The 23482-nt window shown below is 40.3% G+C and overlaps 1 protein-coding gene across 1 annotated transcript; it reads right to left on the reverse strand.

The window, feature by feature from the left end:
• Nucleotides 1–23476, reverse strand: LOC130040134 (E3 ubiquitin-protein ligase TRIM38-like). Its single transcript, XM_056132152.1, has 9 exons — nucleotides 23456–23476; nucleotides 14674–14733; nucleotides 14430–14437; nucleotides 13077–13512; nucleotides 8188–8283; nucleotides 6930–7160; nucleotides 4237–4259; nucleotides 4030–4142; nucleotides 1–552 (listed from the first exon to the last, which is right to left on the reverse strand). Exons 1-9 carry the CDS (start codon nucleotides 23474–23476, stop codon nucleotides 5–7), a joined length of 1536 nt encoding a protein of 511 aa, XP_055988127.1. The 3' UTR covers nucleotides 1–4.
• Nucleotides 23477–23482: the final 6 nt, after the last annotated feature.

Below are 23482 nucleotides of genomic sequence, written 5' to 3' on the forward strand. Positions count from 1 at the left end.
ATAGTCAGTGGAGGGGACTTTGCTTCTTTACCAACATATCTGGTGGAGACAAGGTCAGAGAAGAAGATGAATAGACCAGAAAAAAAGGCCGGAGAGGGTGAGAGAAGGAAGCCTTGGGGAAAGTGAAGATGTGGAAACCAGTTTCCATGTTGTAAAAGGAGACAAGTCCAGCCTCATAGTCCACAAAAACCCCTACAACCGAGAGATATTCCTGGTGAAGGGAGGTTCGTGGCCAGGTAAGAGCTTGTAAGCCTCTGTCAGAGCAGAGTCTGATGGCCCAGAATCCGCACTCAGGCTTTAGCTTCATATTAATGTCTCTTAGCACATCGGCCAGACAAACTCCAAACCCACACAATTTACTTTCTCCTCCCACATCTACTTCAAAGTGATGTCTTCCTGAGCTAAATCTTTCATACCCCAGGACACAGGGTATGGAAGTAAATCTACTGGCAGAGAGCCGCTTCTTCTGGAGACAGCCACCGGTCACCTTTTTCCCATCCTTAGACACAAATAGGTCTCTATGAGCTGTTTTTGGATCCAGAGTCACGTTGACTGCAAAAAAAGTCAACAAACAAAGTCAAAAAACACTGGAAAACATGGTTTGCTGTACATAAAGCCAACCTGTGTTCAAATGCACCCATTTCTGTTGGTGCAATATACAATAGTTACTTCACCCTCTGGGTCTTACTTTCCTCACCTCTACAGAAAGAATGAATGTTTGCTATGGAAAGACTAATAGCAGAAGGTCCAACACATAATGCTGTGCTAATATCAGAGCACTGAGCACAAGCAAATTGATTATATTTTTATAGCTGGTGGGTATGCATGCTGCTTTTTTCACACCAGTAGCCTGGCAATTGGCTCAAACAACAATGCTGACATAACTCTATTTCCTTCAAAACAAGAGCTGCAGGACAGCAGGCTGCAGAACTAGAGAGTTCAACAGCATTGTTATAGCACCCAAGAGCCCAGTGCACCATCACAGGGGTAATCATGATACACCTGTGGGAGTATGAGCTAGCTTAAAGGTAATGATGCTGAGGACTGGAGTGATAGTACAGCAGGTAGGGCATTTGTCTTGCATGCAGTTGACCTGGGTTCGATCCCCAGCATTGTATATGTTCCTCTGAGCACCCCCAGGAGTAATTCCTGAGTGCGGACCCAGGAGTAACTCCTGTGCATCTCTGGGTGTGACCCAAAAAGCATAAATAAATAAAGGTAATGATGTTATAGAAGGGTACATTCTACAAATAAAATTTTGTACAGGGAGCAAAAAGATAGTAATCAGATAAGGAACTGGCCTTAAACACAGCCCAATTCAATGCTTGGCACCAACATTGTTCCTCCATGTAAAACCATAGAATACTGCCAAGCACAGAACCAGAAATAGTACTGCCATGTTGGATGCTAAATCCCAAACAATAAATAAAATGAATTAAATCTGTACAAATCCAGAAGCACACCGATCCCCTGTTATTTGGAGAGTTGATTTACAGAGCACTAGAAAAAATTCATAAGTTATTTAATGTCTTCCTATTTATACTCTTTCATGGTAATCAATATCTAGAAATCATGTTATTTAGAAAAATATCAATGATGACAGTTTTTAAAAGAACAAGCAATACCTCATTAGAAGGAAATTTTACTAAAGAAGTGTGGCCATGTTTTAATACCTGCACAATGGGTAAAGTACACAAATCAACTCAGTGTGGCATGGAAATGACTTACATAAATCTTGCTTTTTCTTAAATTAATCAAACAGAGAAATTCCTTTTGTGCACTTTGTACTATTACTAATATACAATTTCATATATGAATACAGCTCACTAACTCTCTCTAAAACTTGTAAGGTCAAATGTATTAGAATTTAGAATATTTTTCTAGTTCTAAAAGGTGATCAATACATGTGCTCATAGTCAGTCATTTTCAACAACCAGTTCTGGATATTGATGGTTCACATGAATAAAATGGATGAAAATTTCTGCATCAAATCAAGTGCTCACATCAACAGCAGTATAAGGCCATGAGTGTGATCAAATTCATTAATGTTTCTGTATAAACCATAGATTAAAACTACATTTAGTAATATTATATGAAGTTTCATATTAGCGCATTTGGGGCCATGTGGAAAACCAGAGACAAGGTGGCATCTCTGTCATCCTTGCCTTCCTTCCGGTAAGATTCCATTACTTGTGGATGAAGAGGACCTGAAAATGTTTATGGCAGCATCAGTGGGATGAAATGCCTCTGTTTCACTATGGAAGACTACATCTTGCTACCTCAGCTGCTCTAGAGACTATATCCTTCTTCTTTTTTTTTCTTTTTGGTTCATACCCAGCAATGCACAGGGGTTACTCCTGGCTTTGCAATCAGGAATTACTCCACCGGTGATCGGGGAACCATCGGGGATGCTGGGAATTTAACCCGGGTCGGCTGCATGTAAGGCAAATGACCTACCCGCTGTGCTATCGCTCCAGACCCAAGACTACATCCTTCTAAGAGCAGCATCTGACATGCTCTAGCTCAGACTGAAGAAATAATTAATCCTCTGCCAGCTTGGATTCTGCAGGAAGTGGATGAAGCTTCTGTGCTAAGCGTCAGGAGCAAAACAACTAAGGCCAGAACTTCTAAATGACAGAAATGCCTGGAAGGCTGGGGTTCAAAGTAACTTAAGCTATGAGCAGGATCTCCAGAAGCAGAGGGAATGTACAGTTATTTTTTAAATTAAATGTGTTCTTGTTACAATGAAGCAATTTGATCCAGGAGAGAGATATTACTTACCTGTACAAAGAAAAGTAGAACACAGTGCCTCCAAGGGGAAACCTAACAACCAGAGTGATCTAGGGAAAAATGACTAGCACCCATGGAAATAGTGGCATGGTGCCAGCCAAATTCCAGAGCAGCCTAAGTGCTAAGGCATTTGAACCCAGAGTCTGTGTGCTGTTGTACCTTCAAGGATTTAAACATAGTCAGAAGGAAATTGCAGATATTATTTAAAATAATAATATTAATTATCAATATTGCAAGTCTCTGAATAATCAGACAATGGCTGCATACTTTCTGAGAGCAGCTTCAAAGGAAGAGCCGGTGAAGTCCTAGGCCTCTCATTCGATAACCATAAAGAAATGAATTCCAACTTCAACTGGAATTGGCTTGGAAGAGCCTTCTCCAGTCTAGCTTCCAGATGAGACCATAGCCCAGTCAACAACTATACTGCAGATTTGTGATACCAAGTACAAAAGACCTATAGTTGTGTCCTAGACTTCTGGTATATAACATTATAGTTCTATCTCATTTATAAGTCACTAAAATGGTTTTGTAGCAAAAGATAATTAATTTTAGTGTAATGAATAATCCTCACCTACCATTCTTGCATTTCTAAGTGATACGTTTGTGAAAATAAACGTCACCCTAGATAGTGTTCTAAACACATCGTGCAGCTTCACTCCATTAACTTTTATGACTATTTGCTTAACACTGAACTGCTAATTATTTCCTTTTCTAAATAGACAAATGGGATAGGAGGTGAATATTCTGAACTGGAACAGTAAAATATACTGTTACTATTAACAGTTACTGTCCTCCCATTGTTCATCGATTTGCTTGAGCGGGCATCAGTAATGTCTCACAACAAATTGTGAGACTTGTTTTTACTGTTTTTGGCATATTGAATACGTCACGGGTAGCTTGCCAGGCTTTGCCATGTGGGAAAGATACTCTTGGTAGCCCACCAGGCTCTCTGAGAGGGGCGAAGGAATTGAACCCAGGTCTGCTGCATGCAAGGTAAATGCCCTAGCCGCTGTGCTATCACTTCATTCCAGTAAAATAGAAGATATCAAAAATCTAAAGGGACTTCACATGAACAGAATGCTAGGGTCCTGGCTAAGCACCGGGTCATACAAGGAAGAGGGTGATATTCCACTGAAAATAATTAAACACACTTTGTGACTGTGAGTCTGTTAAGGGACTCTGTTTCCTTGAAAAGTCCCTTCCACCCATACAATTTAGGGCGTACATTACTTGACTTACCTTGATATCTCTTTAAAACTTTCCTCACATCAAAGTAAAGCTCAGAAACGTTACACACAGTATGAAGGTCCAAAGAGATGGCCTCCGGCAATTCCGGCTTCACATCAAAACTCCTGAGTAAGCAGAGCCAGAGATGCCATCAGAGGGACTTGCTGTTAGTCTCCATAGACCCACACCCCTGCCCACCTGCATTCACACACCACTCACCTTCTCAAGGCGAGTTTCACACCCTGTAGAGAAACAAAGACCAAATGAGACTGTAGAGACATCAATGTTTCCTGGGACTTGTCACATGGGGTTGCTCTCTATAAACACTCTTCAAGTACAAGGGAAAAGTGAACACAGGTTTAAATAGGAATGGATTCCTAACACTGAAATTGCACCTCAGTCTCCAAAGTATATTTTCATGGGACCATTTCTAGAATCCCTGAACCTTTTATTTTGCATGTAGAAAATTCTGAAGAGAATCTCTAAACCTTTTATTTCACTTATAGAAAATTCTGAAGCAATTACAAGTGTGGACTGCCTGGAGAAGAGGGGCAGAGTGTCCCCGGGGCACCTCTTGCTTTCATGAACATGATTTCCACCAAGAAACTTTTATATTTTATATTTTAGTTATGTATCCTTAAAGGTCTCAATGCTTAATCCAAGCTATTTCCATGTAACTGTTTCAGCATGTCGTTGTACAAGTATCACATGGCCATAAATGCTGGTATCTCAGTCTAGAAGCTAACCACATGTTTTATTGGGTGAACTAGGATAAACAGATGCAGTTATTTATTTTACTGGCTGAATCATTGATGCAGGTGATATCCCATTAGAATTCATGGAATAAGCACTTTACAGCCATATTCAGGACAAGATTATCACTCATTTCAGCTGTCTCACTTTATCAACTGCCATTGACATGACTCTTTGAATAGATCATTTGACAGTGTTTTAAAGCATGAACATAAAATAAATAAATGACAGCAGAAGAAAATAAATGGAAGTAACATTTATTCTATGATTCTCCAAAAAGTACACTGTTCACATCAAGGGAACATATTTATTGAAGTCCATGAGCACGATCTACAAACTAATAGAGTTTCTAAAAGAAATGCAATATGAAATGAAAAATAAATGAAAAAAAATTGTTGTTGTTTGGGAGCCACACCTAGCAGTGTTCAGGAATACTCCTGGCTTGTATTACAGAATTACTCCTGGTGGAGCTCTGAAACCATGCATGGTTCCAGGCCCTAACCCAGTTTTATTATCTGCAAGGTAAGCATCCTACCTGACATACTACCTTTTTGGTCCTAATGGGCAATTCTAAGTAAACTGACAGGTTTTATGTCAGTCTTTAAAAACTTCCTCATTGGTCTTCTCTCACAAACTTAGGATAGACTTTGACTAATGTGATAGAATCAAGTACACCCTACTTCTACAATCAACTAAATTTTGATGAAGAAATTGGGTACATAATGCGGCGTAAGAAAAGACTCTTTAAAATAAAGGTGTTGGAAAGAACTGCATAACCAAAAGTGAAAAAAATAAAACTGATCCATATTTCACGCTTTACACAAAAGTCAATTCAATGTAGATCAAAGCCCATGAGATGAGACTAGAATCCGTAAATTGCATTGAGAAACACATGAGTAGAGCATTTCAAGATTTAAAACTCGAAGAGTCTCCAATGAGACAATTCCATGGGCAAAAGCAACAAATATAAACAAATGTAACTGCATCAAGTTACAAAATTCTGCATGGCAAAAGAAAAATGGGCTAAAACTGAAAGAACCCCATCTGCATGAGAGAAAATATTCAAATCAACACACCAGATAAAGGATTAATACACAAGATTTATAAAGCACTCACCAAAAACAAAAACAAAAATATTCAAAATTTAGGAACAGGAAAAAATATATATGCCGAGAGAAAATGAACAGACACATCTTGAAGAAAACAGATGGAAGGCTAAGAGCCACATGAAAAACTGTTTTTTCCTTATTTGGGAAATTCAAATCATGACAATAATGAGATATTATCTCACGGCATTGAAAATGGTAAATATATTAAAAAAAAAGAAAACACTCTGTGTTGGAGGGAATGGAGTGAATAAGGAACTCTCATCCACTTCTGGTAGGAATGCTTTCACCTTTTGCTAAACAGAACAGAGATTTCTCAGAAAAGTAAGAATAAAGCTTCCTTATGAACAAACCATTCCATCTCTTCATATGTACTTTTTAGACACTAAAACATTTATTCCTAAGGACATATGCACAGCATTACTTTGCATCATTTAAGAAGACCTAAAATAAAATCAACCCAGGTGCCCAATGAGAGAGGAGTAGATAACAAAAGTGTGACCTATTTAAACAATGTAATGCTATATGAAAGCATGCAATTGCTGCAATTTGGATCAAACTGAAAGATATGTCAAGTGAAGTAAGTCAGAAGAAGGGCAAATACAGGATGGTCTCACTTACCTGTGGGATATAGACAAAAAGGACACAGGAGTGAAAGGTAAAGGAGGGGAGGAAATAACTAGACTATGCTTAACACGATATCATAGAATGGGAAGAACAGGGATGGAAAGAATGAAGGCAGACGTAAGAAATGGCAGGTGGGTGTTAAATGGGCAAGAGCCAGGTGCATCGGGCCTATAGGTAATGTAGAGGTGAGGTCAATGAATATATCTAACCTCCAGACCTAATAACACTGTAGCATAAAGTATAAATTCAATGATTGAACTTCCAAAATGTGCTTGTCAAGGAGGCAAGCTGGGACTTGGAGGGAACCTGGGGACACTGATGAAGAGAAGTGAACAATGGTGATGGGATTGGTGATGAAACATTGTATCCCTGAAATTCTATAATGAACAACTTGGCAAATCACAGTACCTTAATAATATATATTACCTCCATCAGATTCTGGACTGAGTCCTGACATTTCCTCTCAAGAACCCGGATGTAATTTTGCAGTTGCTGGTTTTGTTTTTCCAGATTGTCTTCACCTTCCTGCAATTGCCTCAGGGTCTGCTCCTCTTCTTGCTCAAGCCTCCTTAGAAAATGCTTCTCTTCCTTGCGCAGAAATCTACAAAGGTTCTCAAATTCAGACTGGATTTTTTGTCTCTGAAGTGTGACCTTCTCCTAAACACAAGAAGTTTCAAAATACAAACCGAGTATTGATTCTTAAATGAATAAACGAGCAAAATAAGATCTATAAACTCAACTGTTTACTATTCAGACTCAATGAGAAAGGAAACGCTGACTGCAGAGAGGGGAGTATATTAAGTTCAGTGAAGCAAATAAAGAGAAAAATGACAAAAATGGCATCTGAGCAGAGAGATAGTACAGCAGGCAGGGTGCTTGAATTTCATGCAGCCACCTGGATTCAAACCCCAGAAGCCAATATAATCCCACAAGCTGCTCAAAGAGTGATCTCTAAACAGAGAATCATGAGTGTGTCCTGAGGACCTCCAGGTGTGGCCTTAAACAGGAGCAAAACCAAGATAAATCCACTATAGGGGGTCCAAGTACAATTCGTAGAGACAGAATATATAGTATTGTTGCCAAGAATTAGGAGAAAGGATCAGTGAAAGGATCATGCACTCTTTAAATGCATGCTTAAAGAGTTCCGGTTTGAAGTATTAAAGAATTTCTGCATTCAGTTAGTGGGAAGGATTTCTGAGCCATAAAAACACTTAGTGCCAATAAACTGTGCACCAAAATTGGTGAAAATGGAAACTTTTGTCATATGTCTATTTGAACCAACACTCAACCAAAGGAAGCTTGCGGGGCTACTATGACATGACATTCCCATGAAGCATTCAAAATGAAAATTGTCTTATATTATCTAATCCTCAGTCATGACCAGAAGGCATACATTTAACTGTGGGAGCAGCCAAGGTGATGGAGAATGAAGGGTTAGGAGAGGTAAAGAAATTGATTGTGGTACTAGAACTATTATCATATGTTTGTGAAGTATAGCAAGAGTATAGCAAGAGAATTAGAAATGGAAGTACAAGTGTCATAAAAAACAAATTCTAGTCTTTCTCTAGGTTCCATCAATTTCGTCTGGTAGAGTGACAATAATCAATTATTCTGTATATGTCCACTCATCTCCAAAACTGATCTAGTTGATAAAGAGGTTGACCAATCACTTTAGTTTTCTTACCTCCCATTCTGTCCTCTGTTTTCTTAGGAACAACTTCAGGTTGTTGCATAGGGACTCATCTTCCCTCAATTTTGTCACTGCTTTCTGTAGCATTTCCTGAAAAATATTAATAAAGTACACATATTTTTCAGCTTTTTGCTAAGTGTTTAATGTGACTTCAGTATTATAGGACATTCAATATCTTCAGTTGCAGTAACATTTAATGCTTGTTAAGTCTTTATACTTATAAATGAAGCAACTTGATCTGAGGAAAGGTGATTGATATTTCATGTCAGTTCTTGCTTTCAAAATTACATTTTCAAAGGAATTAAGTTGTTATTCCAGGGACTATTAAAAGGTAGATATGTGTAGTGTAATTACAAGAATGTCTACTGTCCAATGCCAGTAGACTAGAACCACGGCATCTTTCCAGAGAAAAACTGCACACACAACTAGGTCACAAGTAATAAATATTATAGAATAATCTCTGACCCACAGATAATCAAAGGAAGATAATTGGAAATTTTCGACACTTCGTGTTATGGTGGCTGAAAGGGAAACAGGTGGAGGCCAAAAACAGAAACAACTCATGCAGGAGGATGGCTGCTGATCCTTTAGAAGATGAAACTGTGAATGCAAATAAAAATTATTTAGATTCCAAGATAAAAATCTTGCTTTTTAAGAGGTTCTTGTTTTCATGGAAGAAATTTTAATGGGAATCAGATTTAATATGTTCAATACTTAAAATTTTCCCCAGGTCTTCTGAGTTTCATTATCTTGTAGCTGAAAGAAATTACCCTAGAAACTTGTCAGCAATGGATTGTTGCCCTTGCATGAACCCAGTGCTACCCTAGGTTTCACATACATCATTATCATTAAAGCTGTAAGAATCTTAAGAATAAGGTATTTGGGCGGGGAAATGAAGCTATTATTTATTCCATTTTATGAAAGCATATCTATTACCCACATAGACTTGATCACTTGAACACTTGACATCCCATTACTCATCGATTTGCTCAAGCGGGCGCCAGTTACATCTCCATTAGTCCCTGTTGCTTGCTAGTGTGCCCAATGGCATCTGCTTGTTCTAGGAACAGGAAAAGGCTCAAACCGATCATTCAGGGTCTTGACAAAGAAGTCTGACCATCTTGTAGGTGGGCGGCCACGTGATCTTTTGACTTCCCATGGAATCCAATCGGTAATGGCTCTAGTCCAGCGGTCATCTCCAAATCTCATCATGTGTCCAGCCCTTCTGATTTTTGATGCCTTGGCAAACAAGACAGCGTCCCTGATTCTTGATTGTGAATGTAGGTTGAAACTCCAAATTCTTTCTCTCATTTGAGTGAAACATGATACTCCAAGCATAGCTATTTTGATTCCTCTTTGGGAGACTCGAATATAATTCTCATCCTGTTTTTGTAGGGCCCAGGTCTCTGAGGAGTATGTTAATGCAGGAAGAACAGTGGAATCGAAGAGATGTGCTCAGAGCTGGAGGTTCTTCGTCCTCTTAGCTATTTCTTTGAAGCTCTTAAAAGTGTTCCAAGCTGCTCTTTTCCTCCTGCACAATGCATGTGCTAGGTCATTCGTCAAGTTGACTTCCTGACCTAGGTAAACATAACTGTTGCATTTGGAAGTGGTCATTCTGTTGAGAGCGAATGGAACATCAGGAACGAGGCTGTTTCTCATAAACATTGTTTTCATGAGATTCAGCTGGAGTCCGACCTTTCCACATTCACAGTCGAAGTCAGTCAGCATTTGTGCTGCTTGGCTAATGTTTGGTATTGTTAGAAAGATGTCATCAGCGAAGCAGAGGTGGTGTAGTTGCCAACCATCTATCTTCACGCCCATTCCTTTCCATTCCAGTCATCGCATGATGTTCTCGAGGGTGGCAGTGAAGAGTTTTATTGAAAAGGTATCACCCTGCTGAATCCCTCTTTTGACATGAATGATCACTTCCTTGTAGAATGGTGAGATCCTGGTAGTGAATCCGTAATACAGCTCAGGAGGATCCTAATATATTGAGTTTGAATGCCCTATTTGGCTAGGGCTTCAATGACTGCTTCAGTCTCAACAGAATCAAAGGCCTTCTTTAAATCAATGAACATTACACAGAGTGGCATCTTGAATTACCGAGAAGCCTCAATGTGCTTGGTTATATTGTGGATATGGTCGATAGTGCTGAGTCCTTTTGGAAAACCAGCTTGCTCACATGGTTGTCCTTCATCTAGTGTTCTGCCAAACCTATTCAGGATGACTTGAGTGAACAGCTTGTAGACGACAGACAAGAGGCAGATCAGGTGATAGTTGCCAATGTCGTGGATGTCTCCCTTCTTGTACAGGAGTACAGTCCTGCTGGTTTTTCATTGGGATGGACCTTCACTAACCAGCCACCGCCATGCTCCAGGATGCTTTGCAGATGCTCAGGCCAAGACTCATGCAAGAGTGAATCCCCACAAAACAAGGTAAGCGGAACTCTGTGACTTTGGACTCCAGGATCAACGGGACCTGGGAATAGAGATCCTCTGCCTGCTCCTACCAATCTCCAGTGACCAAGGTATAAAACCCAGAAGCCCCACCCTACTCTGCCCTGTCTTCTTCCACCAACCTCCAGCGACCCAGGGATTACACACAGAAGACCCACCCTACCAGTACCATATAAATACCTTAGGCAGATCACATCTACCTCCACTACCCAGCCACCTCCATGCTCCAGGATGCTTTCCGGACATCATAAGACACTTAATATCCTTCTTCCACGATTACTGCACCATATTTGTAGGTTAAAATATGGTTTGAACCACGGGAACACCGGCAGAGGCGATTAGAGTCCACCCTAAAAGCCTCTATCTCTCTCGGAGAGCCTGGCAAGCTACTGAGAATATCCCGACCGCGCAGAAGAGCGTGGCAAGCTATCCATGCCGTATTCGATACTCGATCCACATAGAAAGGTGGGGAAAATCAAGTCATAAAGACAGTGAAGAAATTTATCACCAACTAGTTAGCATCAGAAATAATTGATTTATGCAGGCTAACTCCTTGGGATAGAATCACTGTCTATGTCATTCCTCTTATTAGTATATGGTGGAATTTATATCAATGGGAGTAGCCCATTTACTGTTCTTAAGTTCTTTCTTGCTCAACAGAGTTGCTGGTGGACCAATTCTCTGTGGATTGGATGTCAATAGGACACGTCCTGAGTAAGAATGCAAACCATCACGCAAGAACACCTACCCTTGTGTTGAAAAAAAAAATAACAGGGTGTCCCAAACCAGGGCCCTTTTCATCAAATGTAGAAAGGGCACAGAATGCATGAGATAGCAGAATCATATCTGCATCTCCTTTTCTCCAAAGAAAAAGACATCCTTCCTTAGTGAGGAATTCATGACTTTTAGGATGAAACCCATCACTGAACTTCATCCTGCACAGAAATAATTTGGAACTATTTTTATTTATCTTCTTGTATCTTGATAGAAACTGCCACTTGACTCATCATAAAGGAATAAACTAAATCTTACTATAGATGTTTCCTTTATTTTTTGTCAGAGACAGAATTGTCTCCTCATGTCAACGTTGTCCTCCACCCACAAATGAAAACTCTCAATAGTAAGTTCACTGGGATCTCAGCAGATGTTGTGAGCACAAATTCTATTCCCACATTATCACTGTCCATCATGTCCTTACTCCCCACACCCCAGTCTAAGCATAGGCAACTTCCTGCATATTCATTTCTGCTCATATCTTTCCTCTGTCCAGGACACCCTCTACTTCCCCATGCTTGTATGTACAGTCAACTTTTTTGAGCCCATCAGGAATTTAAAGAGACTTTGGGAAACTTCCTCAAATATCACCCCTACCCATTGTTCCCCTGTCACCTTCTGACGAAATCATAAGGTATTTTCTTCAGCCTTCAGGGTCAGGTGAATGAGACCCATTGTAATTACGATCAAGAATCAGGGACGCTGTCTCATTTGTCAAGGTGTCAAAAATCAAATGGGCTGATCACGTAATGAGATTTAAAGACGATCGCTGGACTAGAGCTGTTACTAACTGGATTCCATGGGATGTCAAAAGATCGCATGGCCGCCCACCTACCAGATGGTCAGACTTCTTCAACAAGATCATGAACAATCGGTTTGAGGCTCTTCATGTTCCTAGAGCGAACTGACGCCATTGGGCTACACTAGCACGCGACAGGGACAAATGGAGACGTTATTGGTGCCCGCTCGAGCAAATCAACGATTAGTGGGAAGTCAAGTGATCAAGTGATTTTCTTCAGCTTTTTTATTTATCTGTAGGATAGAAATAGCAGTGCTTCTATTTCCCCAGGCTTTTATATTCTGTCACATGGTCTAACACATTGCATTTTCTCAACGTATGTACATAGTAGAATAGGCATCTGTGGGTTTGTACACATTTAATTCTAGAGAAGAATTTCATCATAGTGAGTGCATTGACAAATCTTAGTTCACTAAGAAATGAATATGCAGAAATGAATATGCAGGAAGTTGTCTATGCTTAGACTGGGCTGTGGGGAGTAAGGACATGATGGACAGCAATGATGTGGGAATAGAATTTGTGCTCACAACATCTGCTGAGATCCCAGTGAACTTACTACTGAGAGTTTTTATTTGTGGGTGGAGGACTATGTTGACATGAGGAGACAATTCTGTCTCTGACAAAAATAAAGGAAACATCTATAGTAAGATTTAGTGTCTTGACTTCCCAGTAAGAGATAGAATGAACAATCAGGTACTGATGCAGCAGATATAGATCATTAACTAATGTTTAGCGAATGACATACTGAAAGCACTGTTTACCAAATATAATCATGCACTCAAACTGAACATCTCAGTTCCCAGGGAGTCACATAAGAGCATGTCCTTGTGAAGCCCTCTGATGCTCACGCTTACCTTGTAGTCTTCGCAGACGTCTTTAGCAAGAACCAAGACATGTCCTTTGTGCTGCGGTTTTTGTTCACAGTACAAGCAGAGGAGCTGGTCATCATCTTCACAGTAGAGTTGGAGCTTCTTTTCATGTTCCTCACACAACTTTTCACAGCTCATGTTATTGATAGTTTCGATGATGCTTTGCAGCTTCTTATTGGGTCGGAGGCTCTCTTTTTGAAATGTCTGCATACACAGAGCACAGACATATATCTCCCCTATTGGTAGGTCCCTTTGCTGGTTCTCAATGATGCCCATTATGCACATACGGCAGAAGCTATGCCCACAGTCAATGACCACAGGGTCAGTCATCAGCTGCAGGCAGCTGGAGCAGGTGGCTTCCTCTCTGAGCTTCTTGATAACTGAGGCCATGATTTCTCCTTGGAATGTTCCAATATTTGATCTGTAAGCAGAGATGAAAGAGATAGAAATTTTTCAAGTAATGATTATACACCTTCCTGAACCTCTGTCCCATTTCACATCTGAAGTTTTATCTAAGAAAGAAAGAAAGAAAGAAAGAAAGAAAGAAAGAAAGAAAGAAAGAAAGAAAGGATGGAAAAAAGGAGAGAGAGAGAAAGGAAGAAAGAGAGAGAGAGAAAGAAAGAAAGAAAGAAAGAAAGAAAGAAAGAAAGAAAGAAAGAAAGAAAATGGAATTGAAAAGACATGTAACATATCTGCATGTGGAAAATGGTATCCATTATCACACATGATACTTTATATGAAAATAGTGAGTTTGAAGACTAATAGTACAGGAACTACTTCATGTCAATATCTAATGACATATAAGTCAATAAAATGGACTTTAAAAGTCCAAATGAATAAACTCAAACCCAGAGAGTTGTTATAGTCCACCATGTGAGGAGTGGAGAGTCAGTGGGAGAGGCTAAGTGTCTGTGGATTCTGGGTGCTAGGTCACTTAGTGTTCATCAGGAACATCACAGCCTGATACAAGGAACAGAGTGCAGGGTGACTAGAGTCAGCTATCTCCCCAGGCAGCTGTTGAGAGAGCCTGTTCCTCATTCCTACACACAGGAGTGGTGTGGGGAGATGGTGGAGGTGGGAGGAAATTTAGGGATTGACTTTCCTTTGCACTGTCATTGTCTGGTATTGAAAACAAGAGAGTTCAAAGGATACTAGAAGGCTATTTCTCTCTCTTATGATGAATCTCACTGAATCATGGAGAATTTATTCTAGAGTCTTCCTTACTAAACTATTTTCAGAAGGGAGACATTATATCTCTTCTACCAAATATTTTCTATTTCTAGCAAGGAACCCTCCTCCTCTGAGTCCCCAGGGTGCTTGTCCTGGGACTTTACTTGCCTCACATCCTGGTCATATAAGTTATGAAAAAGAGTTTGTGGGGAAAAAAAGAAAGCAAACAAAAGAGAGAGCAAGAAACCAAAATTCTGACCATGTTCATATTGGGGAGATTCTCCTCAGAACAACCATGAGCACCCTGCCCCCACTTCCTCCTATCTCTGTCACACACACTTCAGCATACCTCCATGGAGAATACCTTAACTTGAACATTCCCAGGACTCCACAGAACCCAGCTGATACTCACTTGTTTGCTGACAGTCCCTTCTGCTGTTGCCACCTCCTCAAACTCTAGCAGGGTATTTGACTATCAGAGGATTGAACACATAAAAGAAACTACTGTAAGAGTGGGATGAAATTACTGTAAGTGTGGGGGCCAGAGTTGTGCAATTTCCTGTTTGTGCTCTGAGATTGTCAAAAACGAAAGTAATCTGACCCACAAAAAAAAAGACACCCAAATAAATCCCTCTCTATTTTATCAGTATAGAGATAGGACAAGGAAAATAGAAACTTTTTTTGTCCCAAACACAAAATCTACAATCAAGAAACCTTCACATGATCTTCACAGTCTCTGACTTGCGATTTTCTGCACTTGTTGCCAAGTACCACTGAAATCAATGAGAGTTGGCAACCCTTCTTTGTTCACCTGAGTACCCTATTTTTTAAAAATTTTTTTATTAGTGAAACACCATGTGGTACAGTTGTTGACCTTACAAGTTTTGTACTAGGGTTTTGGTCTTACAATGATTGAGTACCCAATCTCCACCAGTGCCCATTCTCCACCGCCAATGATCCCAGTAACCCTCCCATCTCTCCCATTCTCCCAGCCCATCCTGACTCCGTGACAGGGCATTCCCTTTTGTTTTTTCTCTCCTTTTTGTTGCTAAGGTTTGCAAGAGGCATTGAGAGGCAAACATGTTCAGTCTATAGTCTACTTTCAGCATGCATCTCCCATCCTGGGAGAATCCTCCCAACACCCTTTGCTTGGTGTTCCCTTCTCTGTTTGAGCTGCCCTTTCCCATAGCATGTGCAGCTGGCATTCAAGCCACAGAGTAAACCTCCTGTAACTTATCTCGACTATTCTAGGATTTTGGTCTCCTATTCTGTTGTTTTATATTCCCCAGAGGAATGCAATGTTTCTATGTCTGTCCCTCTCTTTCTGACTCATTTCACTTTAGCATGATACTTTCCATGTAGTACCATTTGTATGTAAATTTCATGACTTCGTCTTTTCTAACAGCTGCATATTATTCCATTGCACAGATGTACCAAAGTTTCTTTAACCAGTCACCTGTTCTCAGGCATTCGGGTTTTTTCTAGATTTCAGCTATTGTGGACAGTGCAGCAATGAACATAGAAGTGCAGACGTCACTTCGGCTATACATTTTTGCCTCTCCAGGATATATTCCCAGGAGTGTTATTGCTGGATCAAATGGGGGCTCAATTTCTAATTTCTTGAGAATCTTCCATACTGTTTACCAAAAGGGCTGGACCAGTCAGCATTACCACTAAGTAGTGAAGGAGAGTCCCTTACTCACCACATCCACGCCAGCACCTGTTGCTTTTGTTCTTTTGGATGTGGGTCAATCTCTGTGGTGTGAGGTGATATCTAATTGTTGTTTGATCTGCATCTCCCTAATGATTAGTGATGTAGATCGTTTTCTCATGTGCCTTTTAGCCATTCGGATTTCTTCTTTGAGAAAGTTTCTATTTATTTCATTACCCCATTTTTTGATGGAGTTGAATATTTTTTCTTGTGGAGTTCAACCAGTGCTTTGTATATCCTTGATATAAACCCCTTATCAGAGGGGTATTGGGTGAATATTCTTTCCCATTCTGTATATTGTCTTTGTATTCTGGTCACTATATCTTTTTGAGGTGCAGAATCTTCTTAATTTAAGATAGTCCCATTGTTTATCTCTGTTTCACTTGGTTGATCAGTAGAATGTTGTCTTTAAAGATACTGTTAGCCTCAATATCATGGAGGGTTTTGCCAACCTTGTCTTCGATGTATCTTATGGATTTTGGCCTAATGTTGAGATCTTTAATCCATTTTGATCTGACTATTGTGCATGGTGTTAGGTCGAGGTCTAAGCCCATTTTTTTTGCATGTGGTTGTCCAGTTATGCCTGCACCATTTGTTGAAAAGGCTTTCCTTGCTCCACTTCACATTTCTTGCTCCTATATCAAAGATTAGATTTTCATACATTTGGGGTTGTGTGTATAGATATTCCACCCTGTTCCATTGGTCTACGGACCTGACTTTGTCTAGTACCATAATGTTTTAATTATCACCGCTTTGTAGTAGTTTGAGGTTGGGGAGGGTAATGCCTCCCCACGTCTTTTTCCCAAGAATTGCTTTAGCTATTCGTGGGCGTTTGTGTTCCATATGAATTTCAGGAGTGCTTGATCTATTTCTTTGAAGAATTTCATGGGTATCCTTATAGGAATCGCATTGAAATTGTATAATGCTTTGGGGAGTATCGTCATTTTCCAATGTTAATTCTTCCTATCCATGAGCTGGGGATGTTTCCATTTCCTTGTGTCTTCTTTTATTTCATGGAGTAGCGTTTGTAGTTTTCATTGTAGAGGTCCTTTAACTCTTTAGTTAGGCTGATTCCGAGGTATTTGATTTTCTGGGCATGATTGTGAATGGGATTATTTTTTTCATCGCACTTTCCTCTCTCTCATTATTTGCGTATAGGAAAGCCATGGACTTTTGGGCATTAATTTTATAGCCTGCAACTTTACTGTACAAGTCTACTTTTTAGGAGTTTCTTGGTAGAGGATTTGGGGTTCTCAAGATATAGTATCATATCACCTTCAAATAGTGAGAACTTGATTTCTTCCTTTCTTACCTGGATGCCTTTAATATCTTTTTCTTGCCTGATCGCTATTACAAGTACTTCCAGTACTACATTGAACAAAAGTGGTGATAGTGGGCATCCTTGTCTTGTCCCTGATCTTAGAGGGCCTTAGTTTTTCCCCATTGAGGATAATGCTTGCTATGGGTTTGTTGTAGATGGCTTTGATTATCTTGAGGAAATTTCCTTAAAAACCCATTTTGGTGAGAACTTTCATCATAAACAGGTGTTGTATCGTGTCAAGTGCTTTCTCTGCATCTATTGATATGATCATATGGCTTTTATCTTTATTTTTGTTGATATGATGGATTATGTTGATTGATTTCCGAGTGTCAAACCATCTTTGCATCCCCAGGATGAATCCCACTTGATCGTGGTGTATGATTTTTTTGATGAGCTGTTGGATTCAATTTGCTAATATTTTGTTGAGGATCTTCGCATCCGTGTTCATCGGGTATATTGACTTATAGTTTTCTTTGTTGGTGGTTTCTTTGTTTGCTTTTGGTATTAGGGAGATATGTGCCTCATAGAAGCTGTTTACGAGAGTTCCTATTTTTTAAATTTTCTGGAAAAACTTGAGGAGAACTGGCAAAAGGTCTTCTTTAAATGTTTGGAAGAATTCACTAGTGAATCCCTCTCTCTGGGCCTGAGCTTTTGTTTTGGGGAAGACTTTTGATTACCACTTCAATTTCCTTGATATGAATGGGTCTATTCAGGTATGCCAAGTCTTCTTGGTTCAATCCTGGGAGATTATAGGAATCCAGGAATTTATCCATTTCTTCTAGGTTCTCTTGTTTTGTGGCATACAGACTCTCAAAGTAGTCTCTGATGATCTTTTGAATTTCATTGGTTTCTGTTGTGACATCCCCCTTTCCATTTCTGATTCGGTTTATTAGGGTTCTCTCTCTCTTTTTCTTTGTGAGTCTTGCTAGTGGTTTATCAATCTTATTTATTTTCTCAAAGAACCAGCTCTTGGTTTCATTGACCTTTCGGATTGTTTTATTTTTGTTGTTGTTGTTGTTTCCATGTTTTTAATTTCTAAGTTTTATTATTTCTTTCCTTCGGCCAATTTTGCATTCCTTTTGTTGGTCTTTTTCTAAGATTTGAGCTGCGTGGTTAGGTTATCTATGTAGGCCCTTTCTTCTTTCCTTAGGAATGCTTGTAATGCTATAAATTTTCCTTTTAGCACAGCTTTAGCTGCGTCCCATAGGTTCTGGTAGTTCGTGTCTTCATTCCCATTTGTTTCCAGGAAATCTTTTGATTTCGTCTTTGACTTCCTTCCTGACCCACTCATTGTTCAACATTGAGTTGTTTAATTTCCAGGTGTTTGATGATTTGTTTCTCAGTGTCTTTGTGTGATTCGCTTCTATCTTCAGAGCATTGTGGTCTGAAAAGATGGTTGATACTACTTCTATTTTCCTGATTCTATTGAGGTATGTTTTGTGGCCTAGCACGTAGTCTGTTTTGGAGAATGTTCTGTGTGCACTAGAGAAGAATGTGTATTCTTCCTTTTGGGGGTATAAAGCCCTGTATAGGTCTATTACCCCTATTTCTTCTATTTTTCTTTCAAAGCCAATGTTTCCTTGATGAGTTTTATTCTTATTGATCTATCCAGAGGTGATAAGGTAATGTTGATGTCTCCAACTACAATTGTGTTGCTAGCAATGTCCTACTTAAAATCTGCTAACAGTTGTTTTAAGTATTTAGCTGTTCGCTCATTAGGTGCTTATACATTTAAGAGTGTGATTTCTTCCTGTTGTACATATCCCTTGATAAATAGAAAATGGCCTTCACCATCCTGTCTAATCTTTTTCAACCTGAAATTTATGTTATCAGATATAGTATGGCCACTCCAGCTTTTCTGAGAGAGCTGTTTGCTTGCTGAATTGTTTTCCATCCTTTAACTTTGAATCTGTGTTTGCTCTGATTGTTCAGATGAGTTTCTTGTAGATAGTAGAATGTTGGTTTCAGTTTCTGGATCCATTTTACCACTCTGTGTCTCTTGATTGGTACATTTAGACCTTTGATGTTGAGAGAGATTATTGTCATGGGGTTTTGTGCCATCTTTCTGTATGGGTTAGTTGTGTTTATAAGTGTTTTCCTTCTTATAGGAGCCTCTTTAATTCTTCTTTTAGGTTTGGTTTTGAGTCTATGAAGTTTCTGAGCTGTTGTTTATCTACAAAATGGTGTAGAGTTCCGTCGAGTTTGAGTGAGAGTTTAGCTGGATAAAGTATTCTTGGTGAGGCATTCATTTCATTGAGTTTTTTCACTATATCCCACCATTGTCTTCAGGCTCGGAGGGTTCCCTCTGTTAGGGCTGCTGTAAATCTAAGGGGTGCTCCTTTGTTTGTGATTTCCTTCTCAAACCTTGCTGCTTTCAGTATTGTGTCTCTGTCCACAGCATCTATCATTCTGACTATGATACGCCTTGGAGTGTTTCTATTCGGGTCTCTTTTAGCTGGCACCCTTCTGGCTCCTTGGGTCTGTGTTCACAACAGCCTGTGTTGGGTTCTCTGTCTCCTACCTCCTCAATATTCCTCTGCAGGGACTCATATCTTCAGAGCAGCCTGGACAGCCCAGGAGCTGTGAATAGCCTAGCAAGGAGTGTTGTTGGCTTGGAGTACCAGGAGCCTCTGCTCTGAGCTATGAAGGGAGGTTCTCTGGTCGGGGTGGGGGAGCATTTGGCGACTCAGCAGCTGCCTCTGAATGAAGAAAAAAAGAAATCAAAACAGCAGTATAGCCAGGAGGGCACCTGTCTTGCACATAGTTGACCTGGGTTCAATCCCCAGCATCCCATATGGTCCCTGAGCACTGCCAGAACCATCTCTCAGTTAAGAGCCAGGAGTAAATACTGAGTATCTCCCTGAGTAACCCAAAAGAAGAAGAAGAATAGCAAAAGAGACCAAAGTCCTGATTCTACTCAACTGAGTCATGATTTACTGGAAACAAAGAAAACCTTAGACTTCCTCACAAGCAAATCTTTTTGTATAGATGACCTCTGACATCAGAGTATACAGTTCACACCTTCAAAATAAATATACAGTTATCCAACAGTGCAGAGAAGGAGGCAGAGGAAGAGGATTTCATTCTGAGCACTGTCTGAGCTGTGCCTGCTGCAAGCGATAAACAGGAGAGGAGGGTGGAGGGCTGTCCAGGGCACTGACTCACAGGAGAATCTAGGAGTGCAGCCCATCATAGTCTGGCTTGGGTGCAGTTCAGACTGAAGAAAAATGAGATAAAAAGCTCCTCTGTTCCCACTGTAGTGAGAAGTTCCCCCAGCTCTGCATCCCCATGACTGCACACAGATATCCTACAACTGTGTCTTTCTTGACCATCATATACTGACATATCCTGGGATGGCAGACCCACATAATACAGGATACATGACACCCCCTACAACAACCAGCTCACAGAGGAGGTCTTCTTGCCTGGTCAGGTGATGCCTACTTGTACAGAGGAGTCATTAGGGCTGACACATCCCAAATTAGTTCCATGATAAAGGACAGAAAACATGGCTACATTCGGGTCAATCACAGTCCCATGTGGTTTACTGCAAAGGGCTCCAACACAGCTAGAAGTAGCCTCTCAGCACCCTGAGGTATCCAGAAAAACATAGAAGCAAACAAAAATCACTTTTTACCAGTAAAATATTAAGAAGGGGAAGACAGTCCCCAGCAAGCAGACTGAAAAATGCAGCAACATCCTTACAGGAACTGTTCTAAGAGAGTTGCTCACCCACTGTTTTTCCTGCTGTGTGAGAGGGCGCCAGATCATGCAAAATCGCAGGGTTGAGAAGGAGACAGGGTGCATAGCACCTGCAGAGAAATATCCCCAGAGGTGGGAGCGACCAAGCAGCAGGAAGAGAACCTTGGGAGGTGGCTCAGGGGATGCATCTCTTCCAATAAATGAGAGCGCTCACTTGAATCTGGGAATGACACACTGGGTCTTTACAAATTCCTGCATTCTTTTATTTATTTTGCTTTCTTTTTATCTTTTTTCTAAGAATGTGAAGCCGAAAGGACAAGTCACATGTCATGATCTTTCTAGGTCTTTTGAATACAATACATAGGCAGTACAGTGTTTTCTGAATGAAGTCTATCATGCAGTGTTGGGGATCTGTGAGGATGTGATATATGTGGTAGATGTGGGATATGATGTGTGTTTACAGAAGTATAATGTATGGTATAATACATGCACAAGTCAGATGTGTGGTAAGTTGTATGTCTATGAGTTTGTTGATTTCTGTTGTTGATACTGCTATGTTTGGAATTTGCTTGTGAGATATGTATGATAAGAAGGTGCTCCGTTACTATGTATGTGTATGTTTGTGTGAGTGTGTTTGTATAGCTTCATGTACAAGCAGCTAAGCACCTTGGTTGTGATGGGAAGTTAATGTCGCAATGGTATCAGAATGTCCCCCGAACTCAGTAAAAGTACTGGTTTCCTATAGAGTTTTCACCTGCTGTACAGAAAAATGAAACAGGACACATGGTGGGGAGAGTTCAGGGAAGTTTGATAGTAGCACATGGCAGAAGTGATCCTCAGGGGTCAGAGAGATAGCACAGCAGGTAAGGTGCTTTCCTTGCATGCAGCTGACTCAGGTTTGATTCATGTTACCCCCTATGGCCTCCTGAGTCTACCAGGAGTGATCCCTGAGCACAGAGCCAGAGCAACATCTGAACACTGATGGGTTTGGCTCCCAAAATTTAAAAGAAAATTCCTTTGAATTTTGACACATGTATATTTTGGCATAGAATATAGAAAGTACAATGGATATGACTATTAAGTGTAATGACTATTCAGTCACTAAAAAAATTAGTGAACTAAAAGACATACCAAGAACAAAAAAGGAACAAAAAATAAACTTACAACGAAAAAACAATGAAATAGAAAAATGAACAAAACAACTACTTGAAGAGTAGGGTGTTTGCCTTGCATGCGCTGACCCGGGATCAATCTCTGGCATCTCATATGGTTCCCCAAGGAATGCCAGAAGTAATTTCTGAGTGCAGAGCCAGGAGTAAACCCTGGTCATCTCTAGGTGACACCCCCCCCCCAAAAAAAAACGGTTTATTTTGCTCAGTCTGAGTAACAAAATTTCTTTTTTCTTGAATTATCATTTGTAACCAGCATTGTGATAATTTTAGAATCTCATTCTTTAATATAGTAGTTTTTAAAAAAGTTTTATTATACAGTAGGTAATTGGTTACAGTAATGTTTGGCTGATAATATTGTTGTAAAAAATTAAATAAACCCAAATGCTGAGGGTAAGGGATTTCCTCTGAGCAGATTCCATCTACCCTGAGCCCTGCAGGCCTTCAGGCACGCCTCAGAGAGACAGGTCAGCAGGACACTGGAAGGAGACATGAGTTGAGGGCAATCCGTTCTGAGCCCAGTAGGAAGGTCAATATCTCACATACCCCGGGGACCTGAGAACCCAGAGGTGACCATGAGAATGCACTGTGAACAGAAAACAAATGACTCCAGAAAGCTTTTCCCCCTCCCATCCTAAGTTCTCTGACTACAACCCTGTAAATCAAACTAACAAAATATACATTAATACTGAAAAAAGGCTTTGACAACGGGAAGTTGGCTCTGTTTATAAAGAGCATGATGTTGTCTTGATTCTGATCAATCAGTTTACTGATGTCTTCTTGACTAAGCAAGAATCTGGGTGGGCTAATCCCCAGGTGAACCTGCTAGACGAGGGTGTTTATGTGCACTCTTGGGTCCCGCTAGTGTCAGATCCACACTCAGTTCTGGGAGTCACTTCCAGGCCATGCCTGGGGCATAAGCAAGTCAGACCCCACAAGTGCCAAGATGCTGCCCTTGTCCCTGCTCCTGACTTCAACAGTCCTTCCCATTCGTGCTCTGCACACTCCAGACTTCTCCCAGGACAAGGCTATGTCCTGGAGAATGAGATGTGATGCAAACAATGGTACAGATATTGGTAGAGTGTATGGCAAGTGCCCACCACTTGTACTATCTCTTCTGCCCTCTGCTTTCTCCTCTCCGAAGAGTTCAAATGGTCTGAAGCAAAATATAACATAAACCTTCTTATTGCTGGGTTCACTGAACAACTTTTAGCATTTGTAGTTCCAAATCCGTTGAAGCAGTTTATACAGGAGAGGCCTTGAGCACTGTCTTGGGGGGGCTTTCTCTCACCTCAGGCTTATTGGTGGCCATATTTTC

This window comes from Sorex fumeus, unplaced genomic scaffold, assembly GCF_029834395.1.
Source record: "Sorex fumeus unplaced genomic scaffold, SorFum_2.1 ptg000094l, whole genome shotgun sequence".
Lineage (NCBI taxonomy): Eukaryota > Metazoa > Chordata > Mammalia > Eulipotyphla > Soricidae > Sorex > Sorex fumeus.

What these genes read in the sequence shown, in the direction of transcription:
- LOC130040134 (XM_056132152.1), bottom strand. Translation starts at nt 23,476, where the DNA reads ATGGCCACCAATAAGCCTGAG. An exon ending in TGGCCACCAATAAGCCTGAG is followed by an intron (nt 14,734 to 23,455) that starts GTGAGAGAAAGC and finishes ATCCTCTGATAG; the next exon opens with TCAAATACCCTGCTAGAGTT. An exon ending in GTGAAACTCGCCTTGAGAAG is followed by an intron (nt 4,143 to 4,236) that starts GTGAGTGGTGTG and finishes CTGCTTACTCAG; the next exon opens with GAGTTTTGATGTGAAGCCGG.